Source organism: Lepidochelys olivacea (genome assembly GCF_965140295.1).
Source record: "Lepidochelys olivacea isolate rLepOli2 genome assembly, chromosome: 10".
NCBI classification, from domain to species: Eukaryota; Metazoa; Chordata; order Testudines; family Cheloniidae; genus Lepidochelys; species Lepidochelys olivacea.
In genome coordinates this window covers 1,986,456-2,011,781 of record NC_140420.1, presented here as the reverse complement: position 1 = coordinate 2,011,781, position 25,326 = coordinate 1,986,456, and the positions used below count along the sequence as shown (strand labels likewise).

General features: G+C 47.2%; 2 protein-coding genes across 7 annotated transcripts in view; one reads left to right on the top strand and one right to left on the bottom strand.

The window, feature by feature from the left end:
• COG7 (component of oligomeric golgi complex 7) overlaps positions 1-3,912 on the top strand; it is a 31,953-nt gene extending 28,041 nt beyond the window's left edge. For all 3 annotated transcript variants that reach the window (XM_084641624.1, XM_084641625.1, XM_084641626.1), the window contains 2 exons: positions 1,579-1,722; positions 2,484-3,912. In XM_084641624.1, coding sequence (XP_084497750.1) covers positions 1,579-1,722; positions 2,484-2,650 — 311 coding nt within the window. In that variant the 3' untranslated portion in view covers positions 2,651-3,912. The remainder of the gene's footprint in view (positions 1-1,578; positions 1,723-2,483) is intronic.
• A 6,612-nt stretch (positions 3,913-10,524) lies between these two features.
• Positions 10,525-25,326, bottom strand: part of LOC311527048 (epithelial sodium channel subunit beta) — a 51,742-nt gene continuing 36,940 nt past the window's right edge. For all 4 annotated transcript variants that reach the window (XM_084640625.1, XM_084640624.1, XM_084640626.1 and 1 more), the window contains 5 exons: positions 25,234-25,291; positions 22,466-22,527; positions 18,041-18,116; positions 16,695-17,465; positions 10,525-11,903 (listed from right to left, as the gene is read on the bottom strand). In XM_084640625.1, coding sequence (XP_084496751.1) covers positions 17,085-17,465; positions 18,041-18,116; positions 22,466-22,527; positions 25,234-25,291 — 577 coding nt within the window. In that variant the 3' untranslated portion in view covers positions 10,525-11,903; positions 16,695-17,084. The remainder of the gene's footprint in view (positions 11,904-16,694; positions 17,466-18,040; positions 18,117-22,465; positions 22,528-25,233; positions 25,292-25,326) is intronic.

Below are 25,326 nucleotides of genomic sequence, written 5' to 3'. Positions count from 1 at the left end.
GGTGACCCCTGGTTGTCTGAAGGGGTAAATGACACGTCCCTGTTCACCGTCTCCACCCCAGTCATGATTTTATAAAGTCTGTCAGATCCCCCTTAGTCGCCTCTTTTCCAAGATGAACAGCCCCAGTCTTTTTAGTCTCTCCTCACGTGGAACCTGGTCCATCCCCCTGTTCATTTTGTTGCCCATCTCTGGACCTTTTCCATTTCTAATAGATCTTTTTTGAAATGGGGCAACCAGAGCTGCATGTAGTATTCAGGGTGTTGGTGTACCATGGATTTATATAGTGGCGTTATCTCTCCCTTTCCTAATGGTTCCTAACGTTCTTTGCTTTCTTGACTGCCGCTGCACATTGAGCGGGAGTTTTCAGAGAACTATCCACTGTGACTCCAAGATCTTCCTTGAGTGGTAACAACCAATTTAGACCCCATCATTTTGTATGTATAGTTGGGATTATGCTTTCCAGTGTGCATTACTTTACATTTATCAGTACTGAATTTCATCTGCCATTTTGTTACCCAGTCACCCAGTTTGTGAGAGCCCTTTGTAACTTTTCACAATCTGCTTTAGACTTAACTATCTTGAGTAATTTTGTATAATCTGCAAACTTTGCCACCTCACTGTTTACCCCTTTTTCCCGATAATTTATGTACACAATGAACAGCCCTGGTCCTATACAGATCTCTGGGGGACAGTTATTTATCTCTCTCCACTGTGAAAAGTGACCATTTATTCCTACCCTTTATTGCCTGTCTTTTTAACTAGTTACTGATCCATGAGATGACCTTCCCTTTATCCTATGACTGCTCACTTTGCTTAAGAGCCTTTGGTGGTGGACCTTATTAAAGTCTTCCTGAAAGTCCAATTACACTATATCCACTGGATCGCCTTGTCCACGTGTTTGTTGACCCTCCTCAAAGAATTCTAGTAGATTGGTGAGGCGTGATGTCCCTTTACAAAAGTAATGTTGACTCTTCCCCAACAAATCATGTTCATCTCTGTCTGATAATTCTGTTCTTTACCTTTTTCCTCCTGTAGCTTGCTAAAAATACGATGTGTGGTTTAGCTTGTGATGTGCATGATTTTCTTTCGTTAAAGTATTTTCATATTTAAAAGGGTTTCATTAGCTTTCGAAACACCTCGCATGTCGCCGTGAACAGAGGACGCCTTGCATGTATCCGTTCTGCAGGGACCTTTGTTGCTTACTGGAGGGCTTCTCCATGTCTGAATTAGAGAAGAAGTGCTAGCCGGAACCCAGCCCACTGCTGTGCATGGTTGCCTCATATCTCTGTGGAAATGACTTAATGAGGATGAGTAACATGAAGAAAGAGTGTTGTGTATTTAGCTACCTTTTAATGTGAGATAGCAGCTGATAACAACTAAAAGAGCTAGCACCAGTCACCACCCCCACTCTCCATAGACCAGTCTGAGAACCGCTTTCTGTCTAAGTCCCAGTACCTTAAAGTTTTTCAGATTAAACTGACTTTTTCTTTTACCTAGCACAGAATTCACCCCCAGCTACAGACTGAGTAAGCGCAGGCGAGTAGGGGTTCTGATGACTAATGAGAACTTTCTGTTCAGGTGACGAGTTACCTGAGCTGGACAACATGGCTGACTACTGGCTAGGTTCCGTCGCCAGAGCTACAATGCAAACCTACTGTGAAGTTATCCTGCAGATTCCAGAGCTCACCCTTCACTCAGCGAAGCAGCTAGCCACAGACATTGGTGAGCGCAGAACATACATTGTCTAGTGAGCTGCTTCTCCCTAGCAGGCCTTACTCTCCTAGACCCCAATCCTATAGTGTGCCAGTAAGCTCCCAAGCAGTGCGGTTTGCTGTCCTTTCCTAGTGGGCTCTTTGGGGGATAAGAGCTCCTAAAGGAGCTGCTCGATATCTTGCATCTCAAGGCTTTTGATGATGTTGCAGCTAACAGCTGAGATGGCCGGTTAGTGGTTCAATTTCAGAGCCCATTGTTCCCCACTGTTGGTACTAAGGGCATGTGCCAGACTGCAGCCCAAGTCACTCTCTGAGTGACATGTCAACTAGTAAAGCTGCAGAAATAAACCAAGTGGTCAGAGTTGAAACCCGACAGCTTTGTTTTTGGCAAGACTTGTCTCCTGGACACTTGGAGAAGCTGGGCCTTTCCAACAGGTGTTGAGGGGATAGGGAGAGAAGAAGTGATTGAATCCTCTCCTGTTAGTTTGTGCAGTTATTGAAATGTACCCCATTCCTCTGACCAAAACCACGGATCACGTAAAGCAGTAACCGAAGATCCAAAATGTAAGATGGGAGCGTAACTAAATTCCAGCCGCTTTTCAGGTGCTGTGAGTTAGTCTGAACTAGTGCTGATGGACAGAGGACATCTGGTGTAGTGCTTTGGGGGCAGAATTGCCATGGAGGCTTCTCTATTACATGGCTCTACTTTGGGGAGTGTTTGACATAGTAACCATTGCCTGTTTAAATACATTTTGTCCTTCAATCTTGTAGATTATCTGATAAATGTGATGGATGCCCTCGGACTTCAGCCTTCAAAGACACTACAAAACATTGTAACACTGTTGAAGACCAAACCAGAAGACTACAGGCAAACAGCCAAAAGCTTGCCCCGCAGGTTAGCAAGCAACATCGCCACCATGAGAAGTGTGGACTATTAACTCCAGGCCCTCGAGAAACACCAGCAGGGGAGCTCTTGGCTAAAGGCTAAATTTCCTAAATTGAATTTTTTCTCCAGTAAACTTTCCAAGGATGATGGGAATGTCGTTGGGGAAAAGAGGAATTTATTTGTGACTCATTTAATACATTTCTTCATTTGGAAATGTTGAGAGAGCTCTCTAGGTGTTTTGAACTATGAAATGGAAAAGAAAAATATCTTAATGACCACATTTCCCTATGGCCATCTGGGTGACCTGGGTGAGTTAGAGCTGTCTTGTGACAAGTGTGACACTAGCTGGAGAGTACATGCCGCATGACAATGAAATGACTGGCTTTTTTAGTGCAGTCTAACCAATGCTGACTGAAATTACAGGGTATGTGCAGCGTGGATCAACTGAAATGAGGACTCTACTACCTGCAGGCAATGCCCATTGCTCAAGTCGTTCATTATCCACAATCTCATGAAGGTAGCGTCTCAGCAATTTGCAGAAAAGGCAGGACCAAACTAAGCCCTGACAACAAAACCAGTTTAGCAGGTTGTCTCTCAGGAGACTTTCTTCCTTCTGAAGCTCTTGGGAAGCTTCTAAGGAATTGGATGTAGCAGTGTTGTAGTCTTCTTGTGAAATGGATGGAAGTGGTGTGTGGGTTTTTGCGAAAAGGCTTCTCTAATCTAGGAACGCTTCCCAGGGTATAGGCTTGGGGAAAGTATAAACTGATCCCACTGTTCGGATTTTGGCTGTGTGGAATCATGGTTGATACAAATGCAGTTGGGGGAAATTCTGCAAGGCTCAGCTTATGGGAACCTTTTTTGGGTGAATCAAGTCTTAGAAATTTTAAAATGTCTGATTTTGGGGGTGGGGGTGGGGGGGCACTAGAAGAATTTCCCTGGAACATCTGCTCCATGTAGTGTCAGTCTGAACTGCTTTTCCAAGCTACCTATAGAATTTGACACTTCATCTGCAACATTACTGTAACCAGTTTTTTTGGCAAGAGAGGAATCCTGATCTGGAATGCAAACCAACACAAATATTCAGGTGTGTCTTGATTCTAAGCACAGGCTGTACCTGAAAGGGATTACGACTCTCTTGGTTGCTGGCAGCAGTAGCCCTGAGGTTTTATTGCTCTCCTATCAGAATGGAATAGTCTATTTAACAGTGAACTGCCCTCCTCTGAATTGCAGAGTGAACTCTTTATCTGGTGTGTACTTAAGAAACGTGCAGTTACAGCCCATTTAACCAAATAAAAATAAAACCTTTCTACTGCAGAGTTGATTTTCTTCTCTTTTGCTCCAGCACTTTGTCCTTTCTCCCTCTTCTTCCAGCTAGAACAGAGGCATTTTCCTGATCTCAGCCGATCCTCTCTGGATTTGCTGACATGCTCTGCCAAAGAGGCACCCATTCATCATGGATCATCTTCACAGATATCTCCTTGTCTTGAGTTTTGGAGGTTCTGTGCCAAACTCCTTCATGCAGATGAGGACATTTGCTTAATCCCCATTGGACTATGTGTATGCAGCAGTGACCTGATCTTCAGCCATGTGTCTGTTGTTCCTCTGCACCAATCATTCCCCATGCAGTTTTCAGTAGCAGTAAAGAGTATGCAGCAGACCTATAAACCTCTCTCAAGATGGGGGGAAATCAGAAGACACATAAAGGAGTCAAGTGGCTTTCAAGGATATTGGTCTCTAAACAATATTTCACACTGCTTCCTTTTTGCGGCTACGTGGCTCCTGTCACTGTAGTTCGGGGGGGTGTGGTGGGGGGGTGCTGTGTCCTTCCAGGGGAGATGCCGGTTCTCAAGGTGAGTTGCACAGGGAAGGGTGCTCTAGGTCAGAAGTGCTTGGTTTCAGCAGCCCCCAGCTGCTGAGACTCTAATAATGTAATTTATACACCCGGCGCTGACTTTCTCTGAGCACCTCAACAAAAACACCCCATTAGTTTATGTAATAAGGCAACACATTCAGGGGTGTCACAGAGCAGAAACAAAACCTCAGCATGCTCCCGCAACTGTGCAAGGGGAAACAAGTCTTGAAGCGCTTTGGTGTATGGGGGGAGGAGGGAATTCTAGTGTTGCAAACCTTGGTTGACCCTATCTCGTACTTTGAGGTTCTCGTCAGGCAGATCGGCCCTTCATTATTCACTTAAGGCCCATCTAATGGGTAAGGCCTCAAAGCATAGTTGCTCCTGGGCCTGTATGTTGTAAATGGCCGAAGGCCTTGCTGATTGGCAACATCTGCAGAAGGGTGAAGATGACTTGAGTAGCACAGTAGGAATTGGGCATCAGGCATGTGTATGGGACTTGTTTTATGGTGCAGCCTCTCCTTTGAGCTGGAAGAAAGAAGCTGTTTGTGGAGCGCACTGGAGAATCTCCAGTCTCTGGGGAGCTTTGAACTCGTTTGTTCTTCGTAGCCTGCCCAAGAGCAGGGATGTGCAAATTTTTGTTCTAAACTCTCTGAGGCCATTGAGCTGCTAGTAATGACCTCCTGGTCGGTTCATTCTCTTTTGGAGGATCACGTTGGTTTTCCTACCTGTAGCATGTGCACATCAGGGTTTGACCTCCAGACTCCTTGGGGCAGTTGTCCATCCCCCTTGCCTCCATCTTCTCTATTCCTGTTCTATTGTTAACTCACTTCCATCTGGTTTCTGCCCTCTCTAGTCACAACCGGATATCTAGGCAAGTCAGCATATTGTTCCATTCTCTTTAGCTCACAGACCATCCTCGTCTCAGGTTTCGCTGCCTCCTGGGCTTCCCTGATGTTCCTTTCTTACTGCCCCTGAACTGTTGCGTTTTGTGACTCCTCTTCTTCCCCTCTCAGGGCTCTGTCCTCTGCCACTTTCTCTCTTCCCTCTGCACTCCTTGGCGACCGTACATGTTTCCAGTGTTTTGGTCTCTATCTCTAAGCTGGTGACTGTCAAATCACCCTCTGATCTCTCTCCTCCTCTGCAGTCCCACATCTGCCTTTCTCCCCAGCACCATCTCCTGCAGGTCCTGCTGCTTTCATAAAATGTAAATATGTCTTTGTTTCCACACGCTATATGCTTTTTGTGGTAGGGTAGAGGCTTGTTCCTCCACCCCTCCTAGCTGCTGGCAGTATGTGACTGTCTGTTGTCAGCTTATATCCTTCCATGGGGCCCAGACTCTTCCGCTCACTGAGCCAGCAGAGCACCCCATTAGCAAGGGGCAGTCACACCTACGTGTTCGGCGTTCTCATTGATCACTTTGGGAGAAATAACCAAGTAAGTAAACACCCTGACTCAAGTACCTAAGGCACATTTTTCATTTTATTAGTTTGTCAAACACCCTCTATAAACCAGCAATGCCTAGAATAGTAAATTTTCCACCTGCTGCCAGAGAACATGCTGTTCCAATTGATTGTGTGAGGGGCTGAAACTCTCACGATTTGAGCCTCTCCTATCCTTTCTCTGCTTTGTAACTCAAAATTGAGGAGTGTGGTGGCTCCTTTATGCCTTTTGTTTCCAGGCTGTAGCTGCTGTCGCAGTTCACAGAGTGAATAACCCTTGCAGGTACCCAGCTAGGAATAAAGGTCTGAGAATGTGGCAGATGTTTACTCCTCGGCAGGATCTTAGACATAATGGTGCATTTTCTTTTATTTCTGTTGTAGTAGTGCCCAGAGGCCCCCCTTCTGGGCCAGGCCTTGTTGAGCTAGAGGATGCTATATTGGAGGGGACCGATTCATCAACAGTTTTGGTGAGGGCTGGATTGGGAACAGACTCTGTCTCCTCTCTTTGCAGCTGGCCTCCCAGGGTTAAGCACTCTGGCTTGCTGCCGTGTAAAGCATGGGCTTGGGACAATAGTGAGGCCAAATGAGATTTCTACACATGCTTCTAAATCCGCCCTGGCTCTGGGCTGGAACAGCTGTTGTGCTCTAATGAAATAGGAGCTGTTACAAGTGATTAAGACGGCATTGTCCAGGGGCTAGGACACCAGATTTGGAATCAGGAGACCGGGATTTATTCTCAGCTCCCTGTTGTGTTGCTCGGTGCCTTAAGCAAATAGCTTCTCTGTGGCTAGACGAACTCCTCTGTGAAATGGGGAGAGCAATGCGTGCCCACTGCTGCATGCAGCTGCGGAGGTCTGTGGCTGAGAAGCTCCTGAGTGTTACTACCAGCGTGCTAGAATGCACTGACCCAAAACCAGAGGTTAGTTCCTTTACCCAGTCCTCATGCAGTGGCCACATGGGCTGCACAGTGAAGGGCTCTAGGATAGAGGTGGACAAACTACAGCCCGCGGGACCCTCCTGCCCGGCCCCTCAGCTCCTGGCCCGGGAGGCTCGCCCCTGGCCCCTCCCCCGCTGATCCCCCTGCCCCGCAGCCTCACCTTGCTCTGGGCAGGGCGAGGGCTGCAAGCTTCTGGGGCAGTGCAGCGACAGAGCCTGGCTGACCCGGTCTCTGTGGTGCGTGGCTGGCTCCAGCCGGGCGCCGTGGCTGCCTGTCCTGGTGCAGCCGTGCCACCAGTGTTCCAGGCAGCGCAGTCAGGGGGCAGGGGAGTTCAAGGGGGTGGTCGGGGCCAGGGTGTGGATAGGGGTCAGGGTGGTCAGAGTGGGAAATGGGGGTTGAATGGGGGCAGGGGTCCTGGGGTGGGCAGTCAGGAAGGAGGGGGGGTTGGATGGGGCGGCAAGGGGCAGTCAGGGGCAGGGGTTCTGGGGGTGGTCAGGGGACAGGGAGCAGGGGGTGGTGGATGAGGCAGGAGTCCTGGGGGGGCTGTCGGGGCAGGAGTCCTGGGGGGGCTGTCAGGGGCTGGGTCATGCCTGGCTGTTTGGGGAGGCATAGCCTCCCCTAACTGGCCCTCCATACAATTTTGGAAGCCCAATGTGGCCCTCAGCCCAAAAAGTTTGCCCGCCCCTGCTCTAGGGAAACTCTCTTTATTTGTGAAGGCAGGTGCAATATAGAGTCATCCTCTGCTTTATGAAGGAAGTTACCCATTTATTGGGTAGGAGGGTAATGAAGAGTTGAACAGTAAAGGGCTAGGATAGGTCTTGTAAGAACTGGATCTTGCTGTCCTGAGCAGGTTTCCTAACTGCATTTCATCTGCCCTGTCACCAGTTCTGGTTATTTTTACTTGTTCATGGTTTTGCTTTTGATGCACCCAGGGCCAGGCGATCTCTTCCTCACAACACCATCTGTGCAGATAACATAATTGGCTGTATGGAATAGGCTGGTCTCCATCTGCTGTTAGCTTCTGTCTTCTACAAACACTAAACAACCTGGTGAATAAGAAGCATGAGAACTGGAAACAGCAACAGAACTTAAATGAGAAGCTGGTTCACAAGTGTGTCTGTTCATTGCACAGGACAACAGACTCCCCTTTTATTAACCCTAAAAGCATCTGCTGCAGATACTGGGGACCTAAAGTGCCTCAATCCCTCTTGAGTGCTGGGGTAGGTGTGTTCCCTCACTAACTGCTGTGAGCTCATCCCTGCATGGTGAGAGTTTTGGGGTATGGTCCTGTCTGGTGTTGAGTTGGCTCAGCAGTAAGTGTTCACACACGATAAGAAAAGGAGTACTTGTGGCACCTTAGAGACTAACAAATGTATTTGAGCAGAAGCTTTCGTGAGCTACAGCTCACTTCATCGGATGCAGCTTGCAGATGTAGCTCACAGCTTATGCACAAGTACATTCGTTAGTCTCTAAAGTGCCACAAGTCCTCCTTTTTGCGGATACAGACTAACACGGCTGTTACTCTGAAACACACAATAAGGAATCTGATCCTTGGAAGTGTGGTGTAGTCTCACTCCTTTACTCAGGGCTTGGCTACACTTGTGAGTTACAGTGCAGTAAAGGAGCCCAGGGTGCACTAACGCACGACGTGTCCACGCTGGCCAGGCACGTAGAGCGCTCTGATCGGCCTCCTGACGTGTCCCACAATGCCTGTGCTAGCCACTCTGGTCATCACTTTGAACTCTACTGCCCTGCCCTCAGGTGACCAACCGTCAGACCCGCCCGTTAAATCATCTGGGAATTCTGAAAATCCCCTTCCTGTTTGCTCAGCCAGGCGTGGAGTGCTCTCTGCAAATCTTTCCAGATGACCATGCCTCCACGCACCAGGCGATCCCCAGTATGGAGCAATGGCGCAGTGCTGGACCTCATCAGTGTTAGGGGGGAGGAAACTGACCAGTCCCAGCTGCGCTCCAGCCCTAGGAATTACAGTATCTTCGGGCAGATATCAAGGGCCATGATGGAAAGGAGCCATGGCCGAGATGCCCTGCAGTGCAGGGTTAAAGTGAAGGAGCTGCGGAATGCCTATCGCAAAGCCCGCGAGGCAAACAGCCGCCCTGGTGCTACCCCCGCGACCTGCCGTATTTACAAAGAGCTGGACAGAATACTTGGGGGCAACCCCACCACCACTCCGGGGGCTACCCTGGATACTTCAGAGCCCAGTCCAACAAGACAGGAGGAGGAGGAGCAAAGCGGGAGCGAGGGTGCTCCGGAAGAGGAAGATGCCCCGGCATCCCTAGATGCATGCAGCCAGGAGCTGTTCTCAAGCCAGGAGGAAGGTAGCCAGTTATGGTGGCCGGTGCTTGGGGAAGGATAAACATCAGAGGAGGTTCCCAGTAAGCGGCTTTTATTTTGGGAAGGAAGTTATTCGGTGCAGGCTGTTGGGGCGAGGAGGGTTAGGGCCGCATGCATGCCTCGATGTGGAATAGGGCTTTGATGTGCTCTCACATCGTGGTAATCGGCCTCAGTGATCTCTTCAAAGGTCTCATCCAGCACTTGGGCAATGCGCTCGCACAAGTTTCATGGGAGAGCCACTGTGGTCCTTGTCCCAGTCAGGCTAACATGTCCCCGCCACTATGCTGTGAGGGGCGGGGGGACCATTGCTGCACACAGGCAAGCTGCATATGGGCCAGGGCAGAAGCCACATTGCAGTAGAAGACCCTCCGTTGCTTCCCAGGTCACCCTCAACAGTGAAATATCTTTCAGGACGAACTCCTGTGGAAAATGTGGGGACAGTGTTCAGTACAGGGGCCCCCTGCCGCTGTTGGCTTTCCCCAAGGCACAGAAACCCAGAGGACAGTACAGCCATGAAAGAATCAGTCCCCCTTGACCCTGTGTTTACTCACCATTTTGGGGCTCCTGGGGGTTATGTGCACTCGCTTTGGGACGGGCAAATTATGCTATTGTGTAGACTATGCTTGCCCTTAATAAAAACCACATAATTGCTCTGTCTGGTGTGAACAATGCTGCCTCTGTCAAGTGTTGCATTTTGCCTTTACAGATGCAACTTTGAGATCTCAGCCATCCATGTTATCACCAGCCAAGAGGCTGCAAAGAATCAGGAAGAGGCCACGTAGAAGCAAAGAGGACATGCTGAATGAAGTCATGCAGCACTCCCTTAATAAAAATCAAAAAGTGCAGGAGTGGTGGGAAAATGAAAGGAGGGTCCACCAGCAGAATGCGGATCACCAGCACCAAAGCACAGAGTTGCTACTAAGCATTGTGGAGCGCCTGGATCGAGTCTGCTTGGCGCTCATAGCCATGCAGATGGAGCACTACTGCGCCCGCCCCCCCGCCCACAGCCCTTGTCCCTTGTCCCAAAACTCTTTCCCTTGTGCCCCCATGTCACCTCCAACCCACTTTCCCTAACATCCGGGTTCTTATCGCCAGCCACCAGCTGCCTCCAACACCTGTAGCTTCACCACCCAGCCCTGAAAACTACGACTCTGACACACCGCACTCAACCCCCATCACCATGCAGTATAGCCATCCTGAAGAGCAGCACTCATTGCACAGCACTCCAGACAGAAAGGCTGCGTATGAGAATAGGACATACACAAACCTGTGATTGTACCGTTCCCCACCCCACCCCCTTGCCCTTTCTGTTTCCCAAGCAGTTATTTCTTTTCAATACATGGATATTTTTGCTTTGAAAACATTCTTTATTATTGCATAAAGTAAAAGATACCTTAGCCCAGGAAAGCAACAGGCACCGCAAGTCAGTATATCATACGTAGCAAACACAGATTCCTACTAATATTGGAACCACTGCACGCCCGTGCAGGGCACCAGACATTACTGGTGGCTTTCAGCCTCAAGTTGCTCTCTCAAGGCATCCCTAATCCTTGCAGCCCCGTGCTGGGCCCCTCTAATAGCTCTGCTCTCTGGCTGTTCAAATTCAGCCTCCAGGTGTTAAACCTCCAAGTTCCATGCCTGAGTAAATCGTTCATCCTTCCCTTCACAAATGTTATGGAGGGTACAGCTCGCGGATATAACCGCGGGGATGCTGATATCAGCCAGGTCCAGCTTCCCATACAGAGAGCGCCAACGGCCCTTTAAACGGCCAAAAGCACACTCCACAGTCATTCTGCACTGGCTCAGCCTGTTGTTGAACTGCTCCTTGCTACTGTCAAGGCTCCCTGTGTAGGGTTTCATGAGCCATGGCATTAAAGGGTAAGCGGGGTCTCCAAGGATCACAATGGGCATTTCGACTTCCCCAATGGTGATCTTCTGGTCTAGGGAAAAAGTCCTGGCTTGCAGCTTCCTGAACAGGCCAGTGTTCCAAAAGATGCGTATGTCATGCACCTTTTCGGGCCAGCCTGCGTTAATGTCAGTGAAACACTCACGGTGATCCACAAGTGCCTGGAGAACCATAGAGAAATAGCCCTTCCGATTAACGTACTTGGAGGCTGGTGTCAGAATTGGAATGTGCGTGCCATCTAACGCCCCTCTGCAGTTAGAGAAACCTATTTGTGCAAAGCCAGCCACAATGTCATGCATGTTACCCAGAGTCACGGTTCTTCTGAGCAGGATGTGATTAATGGCTCTGCAAACTTGCATCAACACGATTCCAACGGTTAACTTCCCCTCTCCAAACTGGTTAGTGACCGATAGGTAGCTGTCTGGAGTTGCCAGCTTCCAGATTGAAATAGCCACCCGCTTCTCCACCAGCAGGGCAGCTCTCAATCTTGTGCCGCAGGGTGGGGGCGAGCTCCTCACACAGTCCCATGAAAGTGGCTTTTCTCATCCCAAAGTTCTGCAGCCACTGCTCGTCATCGCAGACGTGCATGACAATGTGATCCCACCACTCAGTGCTTGTTTCCCGAGCCCAAAAGTGCCGTTCCACGGTGGTGAGCATGTCCGTGAAAGCCACAAGCAATGTCATGTCGTATGCGTTACTCGCATCTATCATCATCGGAGTCCTCACTGTCACTTTGGATCATAAGGAATAACTTGACTGCCAAACACAATGTGCTGGCGTGAATCGTCTGCATATTCCTCAGCACTTCGGGATCTATTCCTGCAGACCGAAAGGGAAGACAGAGCGCGCCATACAAAAACTGTTGAAAGATGGTGCCAATTGTGGACAGAAGCAGAGGGATTGCTGGGATGTGAACCAATGCATCACAGGGCATTGGGACAGGACCCGGAATTCCCCGAGTGCTCCCCCCACTTTCCACAAGCCACAGCGCCAGATTAGAAAGAGGTGCTCTGTGGGATAGCTGCCCACAATGCACCACTCCCAGTGCAGCTGCAAATGTGGACATGCCAGTGCACTTGCAGCTTGCAGTGTGGACAGACTGCAGCGCTTTCCCTACTGCGCTGTCCGAAGGCGGGTTTAACTGAAAGCGCTCTACATCTGCCAAGTGTAGCCACGCCCTCAGTAAAGTGTAGTCGGTAGCTGTGCTCATCCCCTTGTGTATGGAAAGCGAAAATACCACATTTTCAAGGCAAACATTTGACAGAATGGCTCCATTTACTGACCTAAAGAAGCTTCCTTTTGAAATGTAGTGATTAGATGAGAGACACAAATAGAAGTTACAGGAATGCTAGACCAGTATTTGGAAAATTAGAGTCTACTACTTAATCTAGTTATCTTCCGGTTTTAAAACTGTTAGAAGGTTATAATGGATACATCTTAGATCCTGCCCTTTTTTCCTAGACCTGAAAAATGAACGCTGTCTCCCTGAGTGAGCTTCCAGTGTTTTGAACAAGATTAAAATATTGATTAGGTGGCATTAGTGGCAACATGCAGGTTTTGTATTGTTTGCAGATCTGCTGGTAATATGTGGCACTGGTTATTTATTTGTTTCTGTGTATTTGTAGAAATCTCTCTAGTGCCCAGAGTATAGGATCAGCCTAGCTCACAAATGAAAACACAATACGAAGGACTGCCAGTAATATCTGCCCAACTCCCCCAGCCCGCTCCTCCTCAGTAGCCCAAGAAACAGTCTTTCACCAATAATTAAAATTATTTGAAGATGTCAAAACCATAAGTATTCCTAGTATAGAAGGAAAGGGTGGTAATGGGGAAGGATAACAGAGATGGTTTGTTCTGCATATTTTATGAATGGGCGGTACAAGGGTTGTTCTTGTAAATAAAAGCTTCCTTTGGAGTAAATGGAACAAATCAAAATATGGGTTGATAGAATAAGGGAATTTGGTTTCACTCCTGTGATGCTGGGAACTGCAGCTATAGGACTGTAGTAAATGTTCATTTATGTAGGGAAAAAGATATAAAAATTCTTAAGAACCTAGTTCATGATGTTGCTTTGTTTGCTATAGATAATCTCTGCAGATTTTAGAGCATTTGCTTAAATAAACACATTGTGTGGCTAATTTAGATAACTTTCTTTAACAAAAGGAGGGAAAGGGCACTGTAAATGGTAAGACCAGGAAAGGATGATAAAGTGTAGCTCACATTCATTTTTAGGAGACTTCTCCCTGCAGTCTGTGAAATTAGAGATTTCTGTCTATCCAGCTCTCTAGTAATGGTTTAATAGAGGGATGTAATAGAGATTTGGTCGTAATGCGAATTCTCAAACATTTAACAAATTGAGATTATGGATACAGTAAAAGGCTTTTGGTGGAGGTGGTTTTGAAACTAGAAATCTGCCCAAAATTATTATGTGAATTAATCAAAATCAGGGCTGGTATGTCCTAATGAGGGGAAGGTGTTATCAATGTTCTGGGCTATGTTGTTGTATTCTTCCCCTCTCAGTGAGCGCACTCAGAAAGTTTCTACTTCTCTGAAAACTGTTGTTGGTTTTTACCCATGTTCCCCATTGTAGGTGCAGGAAATAAAATTTTTAAAATGTAGACTGCAAGTGGCTCCATCGAGAAACAGGAATGGGGAGAGACCCCACAGCTGCCTATTTCCCAGCTGTGGAAAGAGAGCCATTCACTTTTATCTTAGAATCCCATCCTGTAATCAGTTCTGAGGGCGTGATGCTTGCACTGAGCCCCTGGGGCTCCGTGTGGGGACAGGGGTCTGCCCAGCTGGAGTTCACGGCAGGTTTGGGGCTTTAGCGAATGAGTCACTTATCCCTAACTTTATCCCACTTACAGGTTTCAGAGTAACAGCCGTGTTAGTCTGTATTCGCAAAAAGAAAAGGAGGACTTGGGGCACCTTAGAGACTAACCAATTTATTTGAGCATAAGCTTTCATGAGCTACAGCTCACTTCATCGGATGCATACTGTGGAAAGTGTAGAAGACGCTTTCCACAGTATGCATCTGATGAAGTGAGCTGTAGCGCACGAAAGCTTATGCTCAGATAAATTGGTTAGTCTCTAAGGTGCCACAAGTATTCCTTTTCTTTATCCCACTTACAGTAATTCACACTGAATCCTGTTTCATACTGAAAGGAAAACCAATTCAGTGTATGCTCTCAGGAGCCGTGCCCTCGGCTAATGACAAAGCTGTACTGGGCTCCCCTGCCTGGGGCAGAATGGCAGGCATTCAGTGGTTTTTGTGACTTGTCAGTCCTGGTTTACGCTGTGGAGCCTATGGCCTAATACTTTATCCAAAAGGGTTCCTGTGACTGGGAGGAGACAGGCCTGTGCAGAATGCAGCTCCTTATCGTTGTGTGTGTGTGAGTGGTATTGCGTGATCGTCAAAGCGTGCAAGGGTTGGTACTTTGAACATCACGGGAAGTATCCAAAATTCCCAGCCAAGGCCGCCTTACAATAAAATCCCACTGCAGAGCCATCGGCGTAATATGGGGACCCACAAATGTGCTGGGCACTGCAGCCACCAGGGCCTGCTGCGCTAGCAAGTGATTGTGTGATTGTCAGGGTGTGTCTTGCTAGAATTTTGTTACATCAGTTGTGCTGCTATGTGTGAGGCTGATCACTTCTGTGGCTGTGTGAAGGAGGAACGGAGAGACTCCAGCCAGCCTGGGCTGTGAGAATTGTGTGTGTAATTAATAGCACTGCACTTTGATAGCAGTTTTCAGCTGTGGATTTCAAGAGGATTTATAAAAACTAGCATGGAGCCTCACCACCCCTTTGATGTGTGAGAATGTATTAGCCCCGTTCTACAGGTCGGGGGCTGGGAGATGATAACTCACCCATGGCCACACAGCTGGGAACTGCTGAGCTGGGGCTAAGCCCCAGGACTCCATGTTCCCACTCTCATGACTTGACCACACAATCTTGTTTCTTCCTGAAGTTCTGAAAACTATTTCTATAAACTAGATCTGCAGCGTGGTGGAGAGGTAGTGGGACAGCAGCCTTGGCACGGAGCTGCTCCCTCCTCACAAAGACATGGTTCATGTTGGCCATAAGAGCAAGGTGCTACGCTCCCTTGCCAAGTGCCCGGTGGAGATTTGACTATATAACAGCAACCCCAGCTCCCCAAGGCAGCCTGCAAGATGGAATTGCAGGGCTAGTGCTGTTGCATTAGGAGAGCTGGCTGCCTAGGGAAGCTTGACCCAAATCTGCACCATACCTAGTCCTGTCCTGGACTAGCAGCGTCTCTTTTTATAAGCACTAAACTTCACCTGCTCTGCCACCAGGAAACTCAGCCATGATAGCTGGTGGTTTTTTTGCCAAGAATGATACTGTTAGGTGACCTGCCACTCCACCCATGGTAGGTGTGCTTGTATCTTTATTGGAATCTGAACTGTTTACCTCTAACATATATTAACAAATGTGCCCATCTGCAGGAAACTAATTACAAAAATCAGAGCAGTGAGCATAGGAACACAAACAAAAAGCATAAGGGCTCCAGCAAGCAGCCGACACACCTTGTCTGGAGTAGGTCACTGTTTATACTCCTGGTTATTTGGAGGCAGAAATATTGGGAGTTGAAGACCTTAGAACAAGATAAAAAGGGTGGGTCACTTCAATTCTGTGACTTGCCGGCTAGCTGTACAGGAACAGAAGTGTGTAGAACAGGCTCTAGTTTCTACTTTTCAGTTTCTAAAACTCTACCTTGAGCTGTAGCTCACAAAAGCTCATGCTCAAATAAATTGGTTAGTCTCTAAGGTACCACTAGTACTCCTTTTCTTATCAAAGCCACTATCAGATTCTCATGCCATGGACATCCCAGTCTCTCCCTACCACAAGCCAGCCTCAGTCTTTCCTTTGTGACTTTTCTCCCATTTTAATAAATTTCCTGTTGTCATTGTGACAGCCTTTATTCTGCTATCATGCTTGTATACCTAGTAGTATGATTAGTTTATCACAATCATTCTGTGAGAAGCTACTGATCACAGAAACTGTGTGCAAAGATAATGACAGGTTTCAGAGTAACAGCCGTGTTAGTCTGTATTCGCAAAAAGAAAAGGAGGACTTGTGGCACCTTAGAGACTAACCCATTTATTTGAGCATGAGCTTTTGTGAGCTACAGCTCACTTCATCGGATGCATACTGTGGAAAATACAGCAGATGTTTGTTTTTATACACACAAACCATGAAAAAAATGGGTGTTTACCACTACAAAAGGTTTTCTCTCCCCCACAGGAGAGTGGGATGGGGGGAGAGAAAACCTTTTGCAGTGATAAACACCCATTTTTTTATGGTTTGTGTGTATAAAAAGATCTTCTATGCTTTCCACAGTATGCATCCGATGAAGTGAGCTGTAGCTCACGAAAGCTCACGCTCAAATAAATTGGTTAGTCTCTAAGGTGCCACAAGTCCTCCTTTTCTTTTTGCGAATACAGACTAACACGGCTGTTACTCTGAAACCTCTCCTTTACAATGTGTATGATAATCAAGGTGGGCCATTTCCAGCACAAATCCAGGGTTTAACAAGAACGTCTGAGGAAGAGGGGGCGGGGGTTAGGAAAACAAGGGGAAATAGGTTACCTTGCATAATGACTTAGGCTTGAATAGAGACTGGGAGTGGCTAAGTTAATTGTATCCAATTTGCAAATGAATTCCAATTCAGCAGTCTCTCGCTGGAGTCTGGATTTGAAGTTTTTCTGTTGTAATATCGCAACTTTCATGTCTGTAATCGCGTGACCAGAGATTGAAGTGTTCTCGGACTGGTTTATGAATGTTATAATTCTTGACATCTGATTTGTGTCCATTTATTCTTTTACGTAGAGACTGTCCAGTTTGACCAATGTACATGGCAGAGTATCCCCTGCAGCTTTCCTAAAGAGCAGAGCATGGTGCAGAGTGAATTACAGGGTCATGTCAAGCCAGAGCAGGCCCCTCCTCAGAGGCCAAGTGCAGTGCGATATTCTGTGCTGCTTAACTGGCCTCTGCATCACTGTCCGAGTCAATGACAGCAAGTGGGTTTACACGCAGTGAGTCGTAGTTGGGTGGTGGGGTGCCTGGCTCTGGTGGGAGTGCTCCAGGGGGAGGAACTTCATCATGGGAGTGGGTGATGATGTCCTCATGTTGGAACCCAAGATTGGTGTGAGCCTCCACCAGCTCTGACACGGTTGGAGGTGCGTCTGGGTACTGGGCCCAGGCTCGTTTCTGCTTCAGGCCTTTGCCCCAGCTGATGATGTTAATTATGGTGATCCACAGAAAGTCAATGATGATTTCTCCAAATTCAATGAGGCACAGCACCGAGCCCCCCATCCAGAACCCAAACTGGCCTCCCAGGCTTGACAGGAGCCACACAATCTGAAATAGGAAAATGAAGTCAGGACCCACCTACCCTCAGCCCCAGGAGCAATTGGGCAGCTGTGTACTCGGGGTGTGTGTGTGTTAAGTTTAACTAGGTGACTATCCACACCTAGATCACACCTGTAACGTTTCGCTGAGTCCCTCATGTCGCAGGCACAGAGGCATGTGAAGGCAGCGGCTCACCCCAAAGGAGATTTCACAGCACTCCTTAGCATCACTTTCCCCCGCCCCAACCAAGGATAAAGGAAGAAATGGGGCAGCGGCAGGAATGTAGACGGGATTGTGAACCAGCCTGTGGAGAGTGGTTCTGACCCACCAGGAGTGTCTGAACTCCATAGGAGTTCAATCCCACGGAGCAGAACAGCAGGTGCATTTACCACCCAGTCCAGGGGATGGGGACACCTCTAAATACTTCAGATTAATCTCTATGGGGAGCTGCAGGGACGCTGCTCAGAGGCCGAGATTGGCAGAGTCATTTCAGTGGGAACTCTGCAGGTATTTGGCTTCTGGAAAAGGCTATGGAAATATGCTCTGGCACGGGTTTAGAAGCAGGAGCCTGATACTGCACTTACGGTTGTAGCCGCAGATTCCGAGATGGTTCTGTAGTTATACTCTTGAAAGTAAATATTTAGCTTGATGATCCCATTTCTGTAGGACACAAGAATTAGTTCAGACTAAATTCTAGCCCTGTACACCCTGTGCATTTACTCAGGTGTGGTTCCAGCTTGTCTCTTTTGCTCCCTGGGAGGGGCTGGGCTTGCATTTGGGATCAGGCTTCCCAAAGCAGTGCTAAGGGTGACATTTATAATATTCTTTCTGTTAACCACACAGTCTGGAATGTAGAGGAGGTAGAAATGGTAAGACTGGTTGCTGGGGGAGAGATCTTGTTCTCAGGCACCTTATAAACTGAATCCCTTAAGGGGTCAAAGGTGCATTAAAAACACAGAGCAGCCTAGTGACTGTATTGGAAGTGCTTTGAGACTCTTGGGGGAACTTGCCAGGAGCAAATTTCTGGGAGCCAATTAGCAACCTTTCATCTGACTGACTCATCTGAATAACCCATGAGGTCTGTTCTGGAGGCAGCCAAGGGATGGGCATAAACTGTGTGCTAGGGAGGCATTTGGTTTTGCCTGTGTTAGCATTTTCTGATGGTTTTTAGAGCTGTTCATGAGGAAAGTACTGGAGCTTAGTTTTGTAGCCATTTGACCCCATTTAAAAAGAGACGTGGTAAAGTTAGGCTTCTAAATTCATAATCAAGCACCTAAATAGGAGCTGACTTTTCAGAGAGGCAAAGCAGCCTCTCTCCCACTGAAGCCAATGGAGGCTCTCGCCACTTCTAGAAGTGCCTAACATTGAAGTATGAAAATTTTGGCCGCCATCTTTACTTACTCGTTTCTGCCAACTCTCTGTCATGGTGGTGTTGGGAACACTGGGGCATGGCCACTAGGTAACTCGAGGGGATGGTCAGCAGTAAAAACATTAAATAAAGAGGTACAGCAGCTCAGGACGTTTTCCCTCCAAAACAGGCTGGCTTTGGACTATCTCTTGGCATCCCAAGGAGGGGTTTGTGCCCTTATCGGGCCCCGATGTTGTGTATATGTAAATGATAGCAGTTATGAAATCTGTGAAAAGGTGGTACAGGCTGAGGCCCATGCCCGAGCCGGAGCACAGGTTGCCTATACTGCCCCAGAGAACGATTGGTTGCAAACCTTGTTTTCAGGCTGGGGTTTGTCGTCTTGGCTTGGTGGTTTATTTAGCCTGCTATTAAAATTTCTCTTTCCTGTATTGCTTGTATTATTGGTATTATGCTGTGCGGTATCATGTGTCAGGGCCCTTTTGCAAAAGTTAATAAGTCATTCTCTTCAGGGCTATCACAAAGTGCTTATGCAAAGTCATATTGTAAAGAAATAAGTAGCCCAAGTGAGAAAACTCAGAGCCAAGGCTGTTGAGTGTTCTCAAAGGGGGGAGTTGTTGGGAACACTGGGGCATGGCCACTAGGTAACTCGAGGGGATGGAAGACCACGAGTGTTGATGAAGCCCCCTTGCACTAGGCCCCGGTGTCCTTGCCCCCCCCCCCTCCTGCCTGGAGGCACTCGCAGCAGCTCTGTGTGCTAGGCCCAAGTGTCCTTGGCCCCCCCGCCTGGAGGCACACACAGCAGTTATGCTGAGAATCTGCAACAGTATGTTGCAGAGTCAGACTGCCTGAAACTAAGCAAGGCCAAACAGGGGAGATATGGAAGAACAATGCTGAATAAAGCAGCTTTATGTATAGTTTAACAAATGATACAGAGAATCAGGAAACTAGCTGGGAACTGGATTGGCTGGCTATATGAATACTTGGAGCAGCTTGCTATTGGATAAGTATGCTGGGAAAAAGGATGTATAAAAGCCTGTGTAACTTCCTGCTCTGTTGTGCAGGATTTGAGATTTTATTCTCCCTGTACCTTTTTGCAGCTGCAAATAAACTTTTCTGCTTCTCCACCCCGTTGTGATTATTGGGTGTAGCACACCGGGTAACGAACCACTCAAGCTGTTGTTCAGCCTCTCGGCACTGGGTGCCGGCAACAGTGGCACTTCCTGTTTTCTTCTGCCTCAGTCTCTTAAATCTATTTTATGACTGTAATATTATTATAGAATTAGGGTAACTCCAGTGAAGGCCTTGTTAATGTTCCTCTGCTTTTTGCCACAGAACTTGGTCTCTCGCACATCACCAAACCTCCTGGTAGCTAGCTGGTTTTACTTTCATGTTCCGCCAAGCATTATTATTATGCTACTTCTGTCCATTTTTGCCAGACCTTTTATGGCCAGCCTTGCATTCATTCTCTAATTCAGCACAGGACCTGCAACTTTATCTGTATTCATCCCTTGGGCAAATGGACTTCAGTTGCAGCAAACCTCCCTGTCCTGCCTCAGTTTAAAACACCCAAGTCTGCAAATAACCCCAGGGTAACAGCACCTAATACTCTGACTCCACAGGGGAAGAGTCAGGGTCACAGATCTGCTCCAGGTGGTTGCCTCTAGTTAATTTCTCCCTCAGAACCTAATCACATGGTCTCACTCTGCACAATGACATGATTTCAGGTCCACTGTAATCTGGACATAGCAGCATCCTCCACATTATGCAGACTGGATGGGAATATGGAACCAGTTTCTCTATTTAACATTGTTAGTTCGGGATCCTTTACGCTGCTTAGGAGTTGGAGCTGGAATTCTGTATAAACAAGGAATGCAACTGCTACCCCTAGGACAGGGTCTCAGGACAAATGTTTTGGTGGCCTCAGAGTGCGGCCACCAACTCTTGCTGAAAGAAAAGGAGTAATACAGACTAACACGGCTGCTACTCTAAAACGACTCTTGCTGGTGGCCACTCTCACACTTTTCCTAAGATACTTAATTAGCTGTAGGAAAACCAAATAAATATGCATGTAGACACGGCCAAATTATTGTAATTTATTTATTGCTAGCTAGCAAGTCTGTTGTGAAAAGTGGTATTAACAAACATACAAGTATCACTTTTCACAGTAGACTTCATCAGCCCTGGCAAGCCTGGGGACAAATTAAGCCCTAGATGGAGGGTTGGGGGAGGCAGTGGGGGTCTGGAGCCTGAAGCCAGGATGAAGCTTGAAGCCGTGTGGCCAGAGCCTGGGGCCTGCCACGGTGCAGCCAGAGCCCAGGGCTGGAGCCCACAGCTGGAGCCTGAGCCCCACAGCCCTGGGAAGGTGGGGAACTCATCGGCTGCCTGCTCCACCAGCGTTGTGCCCCAGGTGACTCTAAGGGGGGCAGGGCCCAACCCCCTGCTGGTAGCCCCAGCAACCAACACCAGGGCGGTGCATCCAGGAGCAACAGGGAGGGAGAGGGGGCTCTACTTTGCCCTCTCCCCCACATCACACTCAGGAGGCTGTGGCCACAAGAAAAGCTGCTGGTTGCCGCATACGGCCATGGTGGCCGCCTTTGAGAAACGCTGCACTAGAAACAACGACGACAAGTGTCAGGCACATGGAAATCCATGGGTCAGCATCGCACGTGCTCTACACCCCGGTAAAATGGTGATGCCAGAGTAGCCTGGGTGTGGCTATGAAATCCAAGGCATTGGTTTTCTGCATGAGGAGAAGTGACTGTTCCCGAGCACAGACTTAAAACCAGTTTCCTTGTGCCTTCCTGTGAGGGTAGAACTAGTTGCATTGAGGTCTGTTTCACCTGGGTTTAGGGCTTGATATGCAAGACACAGGGCTGATACAATACCAGTGTCAGTCCTATTTTAGGGAGCTTAATGTTCACACAGTTTGGTTGCAATGTGACCTGTTTCTATCTGATTTTTTTTAAGCCCACCTCTAGCACTGCATTCGGGGCTCTGCCTTTATGTCCAGCCTCCGCTTTCATGTGACTTGTTTGCTGCATGTGTGCACGCATCCAAAAAAGTCAGGAATTTTCAAAACAAAGCTATAGTTTGGGTTTGGAGTCAGATTATTTCTGCACCACAAAGGCAGAGTTCAGATTTCCCACTTGTCCGAGGCCTCAGTTCAGATTATCAAATAGTAACAGCCATCTCCATCCAACCTGGTGCACTGGATTGGCTCCTTCTGGGGGCAGGCGCCAATCCAGTGTTTTCAGGTGGGAAACCCTGCCTCCCACACACGAGAGTAGGGGGTGGGGGGTGTTTGTTTGTGTGTGTGTGTGCTCTCACATGCACATACAGGTGCTGAACTTTGGAAACCTGTGGCATTTTTAGCCCTGGTCTCTGTTAAAACTTATTTGGAGCTGAAAAGAACCTGCTGTGTTCAATATGCTTTTTAGCTTAAACTCTGGTTGCAGGTTTCTGATTTGCCTAGTTTGGAGCTATGAAGAGCATGGTATCTGCATGTGCTTCTTCTGTGATTGTCTGCCTACATGGACAGACAAGCACCATGTCCAAGAATTTGCTCTCCTCCCACATGCTTGGGTTGATCGTCAAGGTCTGAGCTAACCTAATGTCAACAGGCACCTCTGTTTTTACTCACCTGTCCAGAGTCACATTTGTCGACAGATCTCTTTCATAGGACAAAATATGGAAAATCCAGTCCTAGAAAAAGAAAAATTGATTCATAACTGAAAAGGGAAATATTCTCTCTGAGCCACGTGTGCTCTGGGGGAGGTAAAATACCACCTACACGGTCCACAAGAAAGCTGGAACCTCTGGCACCTGCCTATGCTAAATAACGATTGATATTACACTACATAAAGGAATTTGTGATTCAGTCAATAGCAGTTGCAGACAGGTGACTTTCCTCCAGGCCAGAGAACCAGGGTCCAGAGAAGCAAATCAACAGGAAAATTCCTGCTGAAATGGTAAAAGGGGTAATTTTACAGAGCTTCCAATTTTCTATCAGTCCATGTTACAGGCCCTGATATTTTAGCTTCACTGTTCTCAACTGATGATGAGAGAATGTGGTGAGGTGACTTCGGGAGAGTTTGGGAAAATGGGATCAGACCAGAAACAGAGTCAAATTTCCATCATTGGAAGGATTTGGGATCTGAACTCAAGTAAATGAAACCTTCCAAAAGGCCAGTTTGATGAAGTGAGTTGCCTATTATGGGATAGGGAGTGGCAGTGTTTCTTAGCAAGTGGAGTGGTAGATGAGACCTGTCTAGAGTTTGAAGAGGTGGAGGACTTAGCCCAGGGGAAGCATATCCCTTCACAGAACCCTCAACCTAAAACTTTATACCCAGTGGGGATGAGTGACAAGTTAACTGCAAATAAAACTAGAGCTCTAAAAATACATGGAGGATAATCTGCATCAGTGTTAGAGAAGAGCATTTAAAGAGAAAATAAAGTCCAAATACAGTAGGGAAGAAGAAACAACAGGAGAATCTTTAAGTATGCTGGAAGTCAGCAAAATTAGAGAACAGGAGGCAGGGGTGTTCTGAAGAGTAGAACTGGGTAATTATAAATACTGTTCCCATGTCTGATTAGAAAGATGTCATAGAACCTGTATCTGTTCTGAATAAATCACTTTTATTACCCAGATGTTCTATCTAGAAAAATGGAGAAAAGTGTTGAATAATGTATTCAACAACTATTATCTTCACAGCTCTAGTAGATCTGCTGTCAGTCTGGCTCCTGCCTTTTTAGTCTCCAGGTAATTCCCTGGTTGCTCGGAGCACTGTTCATTGTTGCAACATCGGCTCTGTACTGTGCCGATCCAGAGTGAGCCGACATAGTTAGTGGCTCTTACCAGTGATAACACCAAGACAAGTGTCGCTTCTACAGAAGCATTCCCCAACTATGGAATGAGTCCCTGAGTCGTTCTCTCAGGTTTGCATAATTGTTCTAACCTGTTCTTAGATAAGCAGAAGCTGTTAACATGGGTTTGTACCAGAGGAGGTGACATTTCCCCATGTTTATTCCCCCCCCCCCATGTTCCTCAGACGTTCTTGTCAACTGCTGGAAATGGCCCACCTTGATTATCTCTACAAAAGTTTTTGCCCCGCCCTCCTGCTGGTATTAGCTCATCTTAAGTGATCGCTCTCCTTACAGTGTGTATGATAACACCCATTGTTTCCTGTTCTCTGTGTATATAAATCTCCCCACTGTATTTTCCACTGTATGCATCCGATGAAGTGAGCGGTAGCTCACGAAAGCTCATGCTCAGATAAATGGGTTCGTCTCTCAGGTGCCACAAGTCCTCCTGTTCTTTTTGGGAATACAGACTGACACGGCTGCTCCTCTGAAACCAGAGGATGTGACACCCATCTAAAATCTTGTTGAAAATATTGTATGATGATGTATTAAACATATAGAATGTGGTCATACAATTAAAGACTTGTCATGTATATGTAGAGCCCTGCACGGATGCAAAATTTGTATCCGCATCTGATCTGCGATCAGCAAACATAGTCCACAGATTTGCAGATCTATATATATACATAAAGAGGCAGAGTTAAGGCTTTGTGTGCAACCTTAATTTTGACATTTCCTGACCTTTGGCTGCTTAAGTATGCAACCTGAACATTTAATGAATATATTTATGGAATGTTGAACTTTCACACTGGCTATTCTATGAGATCTTATCACACTTTTCTACTTCAGACAACACTTTCATCTAGTACAAAGGTGGATGGTTTTTGTTGTTCTCTGCTATTGAGAGAGGGTAAAATCCAACCGGTTCCATGTTGCTTCTCTAGCAGGCTCTAGCTGTTCTTGGGTAAGTGAAATATGCAGATCATAGTGAGGTGTGTAAGCTAGACAGGAAGTTTATGGTGAAATGGCCAAGCCCAAACACAGTAGCCTTCTGTTATGCCTGAGAGTCCTGTACCATGTTTCTATTGTATAGCTTTGGATGGGCAGCTGTCCGTGGCGCAGTGAGTTACAAAGGCGAGTGCGGTATTTATTTGAAAGAGGAGGCCATTGTTCTCATTATAGTTAAAGAACATCTAAAATAATGAATAATTAAGGGCCGGATTCTGCTCTCACTGACACCAATTTTGCATGGTTCTAACTATCAGCTATTCCTGATTTTCATCTAAGTGAAAGAACGGAGGCCTTATCTGCTTTTTAAAACCAGATACAATATTCCTGGCTCCAATTCTGTTAAATAAAAAGCTCTCCTTCCCTGTTTGTATTTCACAGCCTGGAGAGTCTGTCCTCTGCTGTATGCTGACAAAAGTGTCAATTAGCAGAGAGGGAGGTTGCCTCGCTGAACACGTTAACCTCACACATGGAGGGAGTCACTTGGGTAAAAACATCTCATTATCAATCTACATTTTAAAAGTTAGAAATTGGCTTTACCTCGGAAGCCTCAGACGGCCAGTCTGCCATTGATATGGTCATCTTGTACTGAGTGTCACTGGAAAGAAGACACAAGAACATTAATACACAGAA